Source organism: Glycine max, chromosome 18, assembly GCF_000004515.6.
Source record: "Glycine max cultivar Williams 82 chromosome 18, Glycine_max_v4.0, whole genome shotgun sequence".
In the NCBI taxonomy this organism is placed as follows: Eukaryota; Viridiplantae; Streptophyta; class Magnoliopsida; order Fabales; family Fabaceae; genus Glycine; species Glycine max.
The window spans coordinates 10296560-10311142 of NC_038254.2; the positions used below are offsets into that span (position 1 = coordinate 10296560).

The window sequence follows — 14583 nt, forward strand, 5'->3', positions numbered from 1 at the left end:
CCCCCCATGTTTTGTCTCGTGGGGGTTATGATTATTTGGAGCAGAAGCTCCTGGCTGAGAAGACCAAGAAGAAGCTGCAGGAATCTGCACAGTCAGGAAGCGTTGATGGCATCATCGACCCTCCATCCCCGGTCAGACGCCACGTGAAGTGGAAGATGGCCCGCACGAAGAAGACATGCGAGATGACGACTGAGGCCGCAAAGGAAATCGCTGAGAAGATTATAAGTCATTTTCAACTAACCATTACAATTATGTTTGAATATTTTGAGAATGCCATGTACCACTGTGTGTTTTTTGTGCAGGATTCGTTTGAGGAGCAGGCCACATAGGGATCGTTCGTCCCCCATGGACGTCAGGATGTTTTGGCCGCTGCTATTGGACGTCCAGAGCACCCTGGACGTGTCCGTGCTACTGGAGCCGGTGTCACTATCATGCAATACTTTGGATCGGCTCCACGGACGTCCCGCAACGCTTCCTCCCTGCCTCCTGACGAATTACAGCAGCTGACCCAGCAGATCAGGGACCAGCTAGAGGAGTCCATCATAGAGAAAGTGACGAAGCAGGTCATGGCATCCTTCAGCCAGCTCAGTTGCAGATGCAATCTTAGGCACTTGCAGTGCCTCCTGAGCCTTTGGTTGGTCTTGGTCCCTCCGGTCCTCGAGTGAGCACAAAGGGGAGTTGTGTTGATCCCTCAGGAAACGATCCCGAGACGAGTGACTTTGACAGGTGCGGCTTGTACATAGAAGCAGATCCTGCCCGCCTGGTTGCCATGGGGAGAGTTTGTGAGGGATCCACTCTTGTTCATAACACTCCTTTGTTGTCTGGCCAAGTAAAGGTGAGTGTGGACGAGGTTAAAGATGCAGATGCTCCAGTTCCTGTACCCACTGATGAGGTTTCCTTAGTGGGGCAGACACTTCACACCTTCCTTGCTTGGTCGACACATCTGGTCAAGTCTTTATCACAGCATGTACTTATTGTCCTTATTATATGTTTCTTCTTTTTAAATTAATTCATTAAGAGTGCCTCAAATTTGGCTATTTAACTTTGTTTCATGAACAGGTAGCTGTGTCTCCGCCAAACCCACCTCTGAAGCCCGATCCGGAGGTCGATGATCTGCTTTATCTGATGACATTGACCATCCCAGAGCTTTTCTTGAGGCTTTATCAGGTTAGATGGGATGCTACCGTGTTCGGGGTCATTAATCCAGATTTCCCCCTGTACATAAAGCACGAAGACCTCTCCGAAATTGCACACGGTGGTCAATGTCTCAGCATATCAGTGTTACAGTTGTGGATTCTGTAAGTCTTTATATAAAAGGCTTTTATTTACCTAAGTTATGGCTTTCAATTCATAAATATTTAACTTTGACTTAACATAAACAGGCATCTCACTGAAACATGTATGCGAGCGGGGAATTCTGATATCTATGGATTCCTCGCGCCACAGTCAATTCAGAGGTCTGGGCAATCGCAGTTTGAATCTGAAAGTTACATAAAGAGTTGGATGCAGAGTTCACAACGCGATGTGTATCTTGGAGCCTAACTAAATGGGTAAGTCACAAAATAACAAAATTTAATTAATGTTTACTAATGTACTCACCCATTTTAGGTTCCACTGCAGCGGACACTGGCAGATGGTGGTCATCCTGCCCAAGGAACACTTAGTTGTCTGGTTTTGTTCATTGCATAACAGGCTAGACAACTACCTTAAGGGGATTATTAATAGGTTAGTGTTCTTTTCAATACATTTGCATTGTAATACCTCAACGTACAACACCAGTTTTTAATTGTTACTCATATGGAACAGTACTATCAAGGGTCTTGATGATGCTCTACAGCCTAAATCAAAGGCTCCTGCTAGGTGGATTGTCGTCAAGGTACGTCATTTACATAAAACTTCCACTTATATATATTTCTTTATGTGTCTGTACACTAGTTGTCTAATTAATATCCAAATTTCATTATGTATTTAGTGTAATAGACAAAAAGGAACTACTGAGTGCGGCTACTATGTGATGCACTGGATGTCCACCATCAATTTAGGAACTTTTAGAAATAATTGGGAAGCGGTAAGTTTATTTCAAAGAAAATCGATTTATTTATAATTTGTATTACATTATTAACTTATTATGATTTATTTCATCATGTAGTATTTTAATGATCCTAGACCATTGGAGCTAGAGAGATTAAAAGCATTGCGGATCCAGTGGGCACAGTTTTATCTCCGAGTTAGGGATCAGGCCTAGGATTTAGGGACATTTTTTAACATTTTTGACATTTTTTACATTTTCTATGTAACATGAACATTGAATTCATTTGATGATTGTTCTTTATAATAAATCAATTATTTGATGTTTATTATCATTAAAACTGCTTGAAAGCAGAATAAAATGTTTATTTGTTGGGAATTGGGCCTCCTGAAATTGCATTTGACAGGTACATTTTTGGGTTTACTGTTAAAACAGAAAGTATATATATAAAAAAATACTTGAAAATAACATCGGTTATTAACAAAAACCGATGTTAATATCATAACCAACATCGGTTATAATAGAAAACCGATGTTAACGTTTGTATATTAACATCGGTTATTTGTGTATAACCGATGTCAGCGTTTGTATTTTAATATCGGTTATCTGTAGATAACCGATGTCAACTATTGTACATTAACATCAATTAATTATAAATAATCGATGTGAATATTTGAATATTAACCGATGTTATACACAAAGAACTACACCAAATAAGTGTATGCATCATCAACGTTGACATCGGTTTTCTAGCAAAACCGATGTTAAAGGCTTATATTAACATCAATTTTTTTAGAAAACCGATGTTAAACTAACATATTAACATCGGTTTTACTGAAAAACCGATGTCAACGTTCATCATGCGTACACTTTTTTTGCTGTTGTTCATTTTGTTTAACATCGGGTATTTAGAGAACCGGTGTTGTCATATGTATGTTAACATCGGTTCTTCAAAACCGATGTTAACATTCATACATTCAACATCGTCACTTTCAACATCGGTTTTAGAACTGATGTAGAATGTTCTAAATAACCGATGTTGAAAGTGTATTTTCTAATAGTGGTAATTTCGTTGAGTAACAACAAAATCAAAAAACAAAATCATGATTTTGTTTTGATTACGAAAATAAAAAAATACCTAATAGCATATGATTGCAAAGAGAGAAAAGATGGAAAGAGAAGAGAGGGAGAATGAATGAAGAAAAGGAAAGAGGGAGAGGAGAATAAAGATAAGTAATGTGATGAAGGATAGTTTGGTAATTAATCTTGATGGGTAAAGGTCAATAGCAATTTTGTGGAGACCAATAGTAATCACCTTAAAAAAATGGCAATCCAAACTGAACTAACCCACTCACATCTAGGTTGATTCTGGTCATGTATATCGTCTAATAAAATAATAAGAAAAACATAGAAAAGTAATAGAAAATTATAATAAAAAAATAATGAATAATATTAAAAGTTAGAATTGTAGAATTATACAACAGAAAAATTATAGAGTTACAGAACGTAAAATTATAAAATTAGAGAATTACACAACATAAAAAGTTAAATAAATTTCTAAAATAGTATAGGTTCAAGTTGGTTTAGGCTCTACATACTGTCTCTTATAAAAAAAAAAAGGTTCTACATACTCAAATCCAATAGCTAAATCAATGTTTTCAAGTTTATATTTTTAAAATTCAAATTGATATGAATCTATGATTAGAATCAACTCAACTTTTTTTCTTTCGTTTGATATTTAGATTAATCGGGTTATTAGGTTGCTCACACCTATGTCCACCTCTAGAATTGGTGCTGAATATAATAGACTAATAAAATTCTAAAGTTAAAAAGATAAATACATTTCACCGGTCTGAGTAATTCACTTTTAAGAATTGATCGATATTGAGTAATTACAAAATTAACGGCGATTGAGAAATCTGTATCTCGAACAGGCAAGAAATGAAATTCACTTGTGAAAGAAGAGACAAGTTTCGACAACTTTTGATTGGAGAAAAGAATAATGTGAAACTTTTGTTATTGGATTCTTTGTTTGCCATTGCCTACTAGTGTTTTTTTGGTAAACGCAAATACATTGCCTACTTTTATAATAGCTAGTGTAGTTTAATGCTAAATTTAAACAAAGTGAGAGATATATTCCTCTCCAATCATTTTCTAATTAAAGCAGAAAAATGTTTCAATTGTCACCATCATCTCTACTTCCAAAATTTAATATTCAATAATATCGAGTAATTATTAAATTCAACCACTCACTTCTTTTATCAAATAAAAGGAATTTAAACTGATCTTTGGATGGCCTCACTTTTTTTTGTGAGCATTGATGCCGAATCCGCCAAAGAATTGGGCACTTGAGAGAATGACGTGAAACTTTTGTTGATTGGTTCGTTCCTTGAAATTGTACAAAGTTTAAGTTGATGCCATGGTTAACTAAATCTTATATATAGATACATTTTATTTCTTTGTTTCATCAGATGCCATTGTACAACTCTCATTTTTCGTCACTATTTATTATTGTTCTGCTCATTATTTCAAGAATATACAGTGTATGCATTTACAGTGAAAATAATTTTTATATTATTATCAAATTACAATTTTGTAAGGTTGCTACTTTTATAATAATTATATTAAAAGTTATATTAACAAGAATTTTTTATTAGTTGACATTAAGTTTTTTACACAAGGATTAAACTATTATTTCCACAACTCATTGTATGTATATCATTTTTCTTTCTTTTTTCTTCTAATCTCTCTCCATCAAGTCCAAAGGTATACACAAAACATCATCTTTCTCCCTTTCATTATTGGGAGAACTAAAGGGGAGAAAAGAAGATTTAAAACAATTGAAATTGAAATATACGGACTAAAATACTCTTATGTTTTGAAATCTAAAATTATAAGAATCTAATAAAAAGAAATGAATTTTTAAAGCTTCCTTCTCTTGTGTGAACGAAATAAGAAGAGTTATTTTTTATCTATTCAATTAAAATATCTTCTTCCTATTTGTACTTAAACAAAATGTATAATTAAAATTATTTATTTTCGATTCCTCCATTCTCCTTTTTTTCCATTAAAATCTTTTCTCTTTTTTTAACCAACCAGACCATAAAAAGAACATTAACGATAATTTATCATCAGCTGGCATTGAAGTTTTTAACAAAATTAAACTCTTATTTCCATTACTCGTTGTATCTAACATTTTCTTCTTTTTCTTCTTATCTCTTCCTCCAAATATACACACAAAACATCATTTTTGAAGTTGTGAGGATCTTCATTTGAAGCTACAAAATCTGCCAGCACTCTGCTGTCCCCTATTCCATTGCAGCGGCAAAATGTCTATTCGAACAAACCCCATGAAAGCAATTCCTCTGGTGCTGAAGCGCCTGAGGGCGACCAGGATCACCACGAAACTAGATGCATCATCTGCTGCCAAGTTGGAAGAGTTGATGTCTCTGCTGGACAAAAAAAAGGACTTGTTCAAGACAGTGAAGAGCAATGGAGATGAATTCCTCGACATATTAACACTCCTAGATGGCCATCTTCGCTACTTAAACAAGGACAACTTAGACAATGCCAAGTTTGAGAAAGACATGGAAGCTATTCTCCAAAGAATCAAGGACTCAGCTGAAAAGTTGCTGCCAAAGGGTGCTACTAATGAAGGTGAAACACAAGCACTTGGCTCATCATCAAAAGTAAGACCTCTGGATAACCAGATGAAAAAGTTGCACTCAGATCCCTCTTCAAGCCAAAACAAGAATGAGTTGCTGGATCATGACTTGTATCAGAAGATTGAGGTCAGTTATGAAGAACTTAAAGATTCTCTAAATATTTGCTTGTTGTCTCTCTTAGTATTCCCTGAAGGTGCTGTTATAAGGAAAAGACATACAATTTATTGGTGGATTGGAGAGGGTTTTGTTACAAGTAATGGAGAGAAAACAGCAGAGGAAGTAGGCGAGGGTGTAATTGATGAGCTTTTGAAATGTAAAATGATTGTAGCTTATGGTAATGGATTAAATCCAGTTGTGAAAAAATTTAAAGTTAATCCTCACATCTGTGGTCAGTTGGTGTCATTTGTGTCAAGAGAAAAGCTACAGCATCTTGGATTTTCTTTTCAAATAATCTCTCATCATGAACAGCCTTCATGGTTAGTAGTTGAGCGACAAAAAGTTAACCTTGGTGATAAGGGTCATTTGAAATCTGACCATTGGAAAACTATTTTTAATCTTCGTGCAAGTTATCTGAATTTTGTTTCTCAATGGTTGGCTAAAATGAAGAATTTAGCGGTGCTTCAACTTGGTCGTTGGCAAGATCCCCCTTTCCATCACATTGAAGTGGCGAGTGAAGACTTCCTGAAAGAGCTGAAGGATCAGAAGCAACTGAAGTATCTTAGTCTTCGCGGGATTTCAAGAATGAGCCAGAAAAATTATAAAGTCTGGGCAAAAATTTAAAAATAGCAAATTCACATTGTATATAATATGTAAATAGTAATCAATCAAAATAAAAGAGACTCGTCATTTTGTCAACAAAAATATAGTTTAAAATAAAAGAGATAAACATAATCTTACAATAGCGGGTTAAATAAAATTACGAGGCAAGTGTCCTTTCCGAGACTTCTTTGCGGTAAATGTTCGAATAATATCAATATCATCAAGCGACTTGAATATCTCCCGCTCAGTGTAACATACCATCAAGTCATTGAACCACACATCGTTGATCTTATTGCGCAATTTAGACTTGATAATCTTCATTGCTGAAAAAGCTCTTTCAACAGATGCTGTCGACACCGGCAATATCAAAGCTAGCTCAATAAGTTTATAAACCAATGGAAATACCAAATGTTTCTCAGTTTGAACCATCTTCATAGCCAAACTTTGAACATCTTCACAAGTGGAAAAAGAAGCATTTCTTCTCACTTGAAGCACATAAGTTTCAAGTTGATCCCTAATTGTTCCTCGGTCATCATCAGAAAAGTCTGCATGATAAATATCAGCAAGACGAGCAAGCTTATCAACATCAAACTTGGAGAAAGAGTTCTTGGGGTCAAGACATGAGAAGCAATCAAGTATAATGTTACTTCCTTCACTAAAGCGGTGATCCATCTCCACACATATTTTATCAATAGCAACATAAAAAATCTTTGCACGGTAATGATGAAGATTAGTGATAGTCCTCCCTTCTGCTCTTGAACGACCCCGAACCGGTATTTCATCATCCATATTTGGTACCGGAATACTTTTAGCTACACAAAATCCTTGGACATCGGCAAAAAAATTATTCCAGCCACTCTCTCTCATTGTGCCCAACCGAGCTTTGACAACATCAACTAATTCCATGGCATTCACAATATTAAGATCTTTTCTTTGCAATACATTTGAAAGCTCGTTTGTGATACCAACCAACTTTAACATTAACCTCAAAATAAAAGCAAATTTAAAGCTCTCCATTTTTTCTATCAAACCTGCTGCTTGAGATGGTCCACGTCCATCTTCATCAACCATACTAAGCACCTTTAACACGGAGGACCACATTTGATCCAAACGAAGCAATGTAGTATGATGTGAACCCCATCTAGTATCCCCGGGTCTAGTGAGACTAGATGATTGGTGTAAGCCCCTTCCTCTAGATATCTCACCACTCTCAAGTTTATTTAAAATATCTTTGTGTTGTGCCTCTGTCAAAGCATCCCTCCTCTTACAAGATGCACTTGTTGTATTCACAATCAAGGTGATGTACTCAAAGAAATCATGAATAGATGAGCAACTACTAGTAACAGACACAACAACCAATTGCAAACGGTGAGCATAACAATGGACATAGAAAGCATAAGGATTTTCATCTAGAATTTTTCTTTGCAAACCATTAAATTCACCTCTCATATTTGAAGCTCCATCATATCCTTGCCCTCGTATCCTTGAAATAGATAATGTGTACTTATCAAGAATACCATAAAGAGCATCCTTTAATGACTTAGATGAAGTATCTGTGACATGATGTAGAGCAATAAATCGTTCCACAACATTCCCTTTGTCATTCAAAAACCTAAAACAAATTCAACCAGTTTACTTGGCGGCATAGAGAGTAATAGGTAATGAAAATTGGAAATTGGAAAATACAACTACTAACCTCAACATCACCGCCATTTGCTCTTTGACGGATATATCACGTGACTCGTCAATAAGCACGGAGAATTGTCTATCACCAAGCTCTTCCATAATCACCTTGGTAACTTCATGTGCACAACACGTTGCAAGCTCCTTTTGAATGTCACCGCAAGTCATTTTGCAATTTTTTCCACCACGGTCAAAAGCATCCCTCACTTGTTCATTCTGAGATTTTACCCAATCTACCATCTCTCTAAAATTGCCCTTATTTAGCGAAGTAGAGGATTCATCATGGCCACGGAAAGCCATGCCTTGTGCTATGAGATATCTTGAACAATCTAAAGAACAAGTCAAACGAATCTTATACAATTCTTCTGATTCCTTGGTTGCTTTAGCAAACTTACTTGTCACACTTTGTCTTTGATTATTATAATCATTGTAGTGCTTGACACATGAGTTGTGCAAACTATTATGACTACCAACATGACCTTTCAAGCCTTGAGATGCATGCTTCCAATCTCTATATCCGCTTTTAGTGAAGACTTCAAAACCAAAGTGCTCGGCCCTCCCGGGTTGCTTAAATAGAAAACAATAAAAACAATAAGCTGCATCCTTTATCTCACTGTATTCTAACCATGTATAATTCTTATACCATGATTTACTAAATGCTCTTTTAACACTTCCAAATTGAGTACGAGGAAAGTTTGACAAATCTGGTTGCATTGGACCCTTCAATATATATGCCCTCCTCACTTGGTCTTGAATATCCGGAGCATACTCATTAATTTGTTTCCTACGACCTGGATCACGCACAATCTCATTTGGATTAAACTCATTAACCACATTATTAAGTGGTGGTTCTAATTCAGCTTCCGGTTGCACAACATTCACATTCTCAATATTTTCTCTATCAACCAAAAATCTCCTCATATCTGAAATAAAGATAAAATAGTTACAAAATTGTAGCAAAGAAAATTTTAGTGTTTGCAATTGATATATTAGAAAACTCTTTTGCAACCATGTATGTAGTGCAACACAAAAGACCAAAAAGAAATTATTAACTTAAGCAATCAAAAGTCTTTTCCTCTAAGCTTTTTTCCATATTAGAAAAGCAAAAAAAAAAGGGAATAAAATATGACTTTTTCTTCTTCAATAAACGTGCTCTTAGTGGGGAAGAAAAAGAAAAAGTGTCCACTATGACTCTATGAGTTCACTGTTCACACTTGAAAAATGGAAGAAAAATTAAAGAACACGGAAGTATCACAACAAACAAAAACACTTTCCATCTTAATCACTTTTATTTTTCCTAACTTACCTTACCTGCGGCTGCTATGGGATTATGGAAGAGAAGACGGCGACGACGGCGCGGAGAGGAGGAAATAGAAGGAGTCGGCGATGGAGGGAAGAGAAGACACAGAGGAGAGGAGGAGGGAGGCGGCGGCGACAGAGGGAGTTGGAGGAACTGCCCACTGCTGGATTCGGAGAGACGGAAACTTTCCGTTTCCTTTTTCCTTTTTCCTCTTTCTTTTTTTTTAAATTTTATTTGTTTTTTAAGACTAATAAAAAAATATTGGGCTTGTAACCAAAAAAAATGCCTAGCTGAGCCCGAGCATATGCCCCTGCTGGCCGCATGGTAGAACCGCCACTGGTTGCCACCCTCCATTGCTCAACTTGGGAACCTAGAAATTCTTGATCTCAAAGCATGCCACAATTTGGAAGCATTGCCTAGTGACATTGCATCAATGAGAAGTCTCACACACCTTGATGTATCTGAATGTTACTTGTTAGACAGCATGCCAAAGGGGATTGAGAAACTAACTCAGCTCCAAGTACTCAAGGGGTTTGTAATAGGAAATTCCAGCAAGACACCCTGTAGAATAACAGATCTTGCAAATTTGAAGAAACTAAAGAGACTCAGCATACACATTGGAAGTGAGGCTGTGATACAAGAAAAGGAATTTGAAGGCTTGAAAGATTTGACAGCAGTTAAGTGTCTCAAAATATCATGGGGGCACTGTGTCTGACAGAAGGTATAGTGATATTCAGGTCATTTTCCCATCAAGTTTGGAAAAGTTGGAACTTGAAGGCTTTCCCGGATTCACAATTCCTGAGTGGTTGAAGCCTAGCAGGCTTCCTCAGAAGTTGAAGAAGCTGTATATAAAGGGAGGAAAACTCAAGAGCTTGGATCATGGTGAGATATGTCATAAGTGGCATGTGGAGATTCTGCGTCTCCAGTACCTAAATCAGCTTCAACTTGAAGAGCGAAAATTGCATAAGCTGTTTCCTTCACTGAGGTATGTGGAGAGAACAAAGGTCCTGAATCATTCTTACCCGGAATGGAGACTTGAAGAGTGATGTGAAACTTAGTCCATGTTTTAAAATGCAGCATTTATGTTATTTCAAGTGCAATGCTATTTACAAACTGTTGGTAGAATATACGTGATTTCTTGTATCATGAAGTTTTCCTAGCAAGAGTGATGACAAGTTGAAAAGTAGAATAGAGAAATAAACCTTTGTTGAGTATTGGCTCGTTACTGTGTATCTTCTTATATTCTATTTTCGAGTTGATTGTTCTGTTTCTCCATTGAATGAACATGTTCTCTTATACTACACATCCTCAACTTATTATTGCTGATATAAACTGAATTCAGTTGTACAAATGTTGTGCAATGCACAAAACAACTTATATTATCAAGTCACCACGCACTTCTCAACATGGTTGGCACATCTAGTCAATCTTCAATTCGCACTAGCTATGAATTGGATTCGATTTTTGAATTTTTTGTTGGTAAATGATATGTAAATTCCACTAAAGTCTCTGAGATATTTTTTATTTGTGGGGATCAAAGTCAATTTAAATGTTTTACAACATTTCACACACTTTTTTAACTAACTGAATTAGACTCCATGGCTGTAAGCCCCTGATATGGCATAGCTGGTATGCTCACTTATTATAATTTTAAACAACCTTTATATATATATATATATAAAATTATAATTTCTCCTACTTATTACTTTTTATTGAATCTGCTCACCTAAATATTTGCATTGAATTAGTCGTTAAATGTTTTTTAAAATTAAAATATGTGATGATGACTTAATCTGTCATTTAAAATTTAAAATGAATATACTTTAATTTATAATGTATATTAGCTATCAACTACTGCTTCCACAAGATTCAAACATAATTATTTTTTGAAAAGAATACCCGCGGTCTATACTGAAAAAATTACCAATTAACTTTTTATCTACTTTTGTCATAGTAGATAATTATACTATTTATTTGAGTTATTAATTCTTGGTTTATAATTTTGTCACTATCCTAAGTGATTAATGTATCTCTCTCCTAATTCATTTATACCATTTACCTTTAGTCATTTATTTTAGCTGAATCAAGTAATTTTTTACATTCTTTTTTTTTTTTGCATTTCATTCACAAAAATAATCTCTCCTATTATAAGAAAAAAATTAAATCTATTGTTAACCAAAATATATTAATAGAATTATATTTTTTTTTCATTTTCCATTAAACATTTATTATCATGATGTAACACTGTAATTTTTAAAATTTTTGATTAAGTATTTTAATCAGATTACAAGAGCAATTAAATTTAATTTAAGCGTTTGCAATTAATTAATTAATTATGAGATGATGGGTTGTTATATTTATGTCTATGTTATGTATATGTCATGTTGTATGTATGTTTTGATTAGTTTTTGAGCGTTTGGATCTAAGTGGATAGGCCTTGAGTCATGAGAAAGGGGTAGGTGAGTTTAGTGAAATGTGGGGTGTAAAGAGAAGGGAGTGAGAGAGTGAAACTTCTCACAATCTCTTTGTAAATCTGAACCAAAACACAAACCCTCTCATTTCACTCTCTTCTTCCTCTCAGCTCCAAGACAACTCACCATTAGAGAGTACGAGACCTTTAATTTCCTCGACTTAAGGGACCTTGTAGTGGTGTTCTTTTTGAGTTGAGACTAGTTTAGTGGTAAAGAACTCTCCTCCTTCCCCTCTCATCTTCTACTTTTGTTTTCTTCTATGAGCACTTTTGGAAGTTCGTAAAAGTGTTCATTTTCATGTTTTTAATGTAGTTTATGTTGGTTTTTAGGGATTGGGTAGTATGGATGGTGTGGAGCCACTGTGTGAGTTGGAGAAACTTCCATCTTTGACCCAAAGTTCCTTCCTTTCCTTCTTCCTCTTTACACAACCATCTTTTGAGTTTGAATAAGTAAGGGAAGCTTTACATTTTTTCTATGCTTAGGTTACTTTGGATTGGTTTAAATGTTGCTTGAGAATGAATCATGTTTAAAAATGCAAGTTTGAGCATTTGATGTTTCAAGTTTTGAAATTGGAGTTTTTAATTATTTGATGAATATTGATGAAAAGTTTGTATTTGTAAAAAGTTTTGATGTTGTTTATGTATTGATAAAATATGGTTTGAGTTTGTTTTTGGATGATTTGGAAGCCATGAGAGGAATTTCTACTGAAATTTTGAAATTTTGTAGAACTCACGTTCAATGACTAGTTTTGTGTCCAATGTCAAGTTTCACATCTAATGACAAGTTTTGCGTCCAATGAACAATTTTGACTCCAATGACAAGTTTTGATGTGAATGTGATTAATGTTTGTTTTTCTTGCGTAAATTAATTATTTTGAGATCTTAATGGATTTATGATGATATGAGATGTGATTGAGATGATGTTATTTTATTATTAGAGTTGACTTTATGGTGAGATCATGAGATTCACATTCATATAAGTTTTTTATGAGTTGTTGCAAGTATTCAAGGTGTTGAAATGTTTTGCGAGATCTATTAAACTATAGGTGGGTTCATTATTGTGATGAACATATTAATGATGAATCTATGATGTTATAACCTCTTATGGTGTTGAATCGGTGAATGAATTTGTGATAACACATGGTTCTTATGGATGATAATCTTATTTTGAGAATCATTCATATGTTTGAAAAGGAGTTAAACTACTACAAAAAAGTCTTTTAATGACGATTCTACAAGGGTTTCAATCGTCATCGAAATGACTGTTGTTAAACTATCGTGAAAAGTGATCTTTCAAAGATAGTTTTTCTAAACTGATGTCAAAAAGGTATAAGAAAAACTGTCTAGGAAATGTTTTCGAAGACAGTTTGGAAGTTGACTTTCCACAATGGTTTCCTACAAAATCATTGTAGAATATGCATTTTCAAAGGCGGTTTTGAAGACAACCATCGTGGCAAGCGACTTTCAAAGTCAGTTATCTGATAATCGATATAGAAAGTTCCTTTTTTAATATTCATTTTGTTTTGACAACAAATCCAACCTATAATTTCAAACAGAACCAAAAAACTGAGGCAATTTGTAACAAATAGATATAATTATATTCAAATTATTATCAATCTAAAGCAATTACTTCATAAATACTAATAAAAACCAATAAAATGTAAATTCCACATTTGGCATATTTACAATGTAAATTCCACCTAAAGCTATGCTAAAACACAAGTTTAACTATCCTAGACATTCTCAAATATTGTTCAATGCTTCATTTATAATTTGTAAAAAGCATCTTTAAACTAGTTGGAAGTTGCTCATGAACATGATGATGTCTAACTTTTAAAATAGATTTTATAGAGCTATACAATCAATATAATACAAATTGAATGATAACATGTATACACAATTAGAAAAGAGCCATTTAATTTATTGCCTTCCCCTTCAAGCCAACTCCAGAGTAATTGTTTTTAAGTTGCCATTGTTTCAAACAAATTGAATGTGTAGCCAATATCATGAACTAGTAATTAATTTCCTTGTTGTTCAGCTTACTGAAATTCATTGAGATTTACAAGCTTTAGAAACATGCTACACCAAAATAATCCAATTAAATACACTTCGTCATCTTATTGTTTTACTAATAGCCTGCAAAACAACTAATAAATAGAAGTATCATCTGAAAGGCCTTATTAACATTTCTAAGTCTTAATAAAAATTACATGTAGAGACAATGTATTTACCTTTAAAAGTTTCATATTCTGCTTATAAAATGTCCAAACACAAGAGTAGTAGCCTAGTTAATAACTACATAGAATATGTCCCTCGAGCTTATGTATTTAAGTTATAGTTATAGTTACTCTATGAATAAGAAACTTTAAGAATTTGCTACATGGAAAAATGATAATTTATGGTTATAGTTATTACCATGCAATAAAGGAGTCATGAGAGAAGAAGACAAGGCACATATACTATGTCAAATACAACGAAACCTAATACATCTAGCACGAGTGAACAAATGACTAGGAAAGTAAATTGTAACTACATATATGTAATTATGGCATGATTTGTAAACCCTCCAATGTTTTGGTAATAGGAAACCACCGGGTTTGTGTTACATAGTGTGATCATGTTAGTTAGACAATAAGATAGTATTAAGAGAAGAGAAGTCTAGGTAACACAAAAAAAA

General features: G+C 34.5%; 2 protein-coding genes across 2 annotated transcripts; one reads left to right on the top strand and one right to left on the bottom strand.

The window, feature by feature from the left end:
* The first annotated feature begins 5358 nt into the window (after positions 1 to 5358).
* On the top strand, positions 5359 to 6474 carry LOC106796866 (uncharacterized). Its single transcript, XM_014770502.1, has one exon. It carries the CDS (start codon positions 5359 to 5361, stop codon positions 6472 to 6474), a length of 1116 nt encoding a protein of 371 aa, XP_014625988.1.
* Positions 6475 to 6488: 14 nt separating this feature from the next.
* Positions 6489 to 9775, bottom strand: LOC100809821 (zinc finger MYM-type protein 1). The gene is made up of 2 exons (XM_014770401.3): positions 8150 to 9775; positions 6489 to 8065 (listed from the first exon to the last, which is right to left on the bottom strand). Exons 1-2 carry the CDS (start codon positions 9055 to 9057, stop codon positions 6601 to 6603), a joined length of 2373 nt encoding a protein of 790 aa, XP_014625887.1. The 5' UTR covers positions 9058 to 9775; the 3' UTR covers positions 6489 to 6600.
* Positions 9776 to 14583: the final 4808 nt, after the last annotated feature.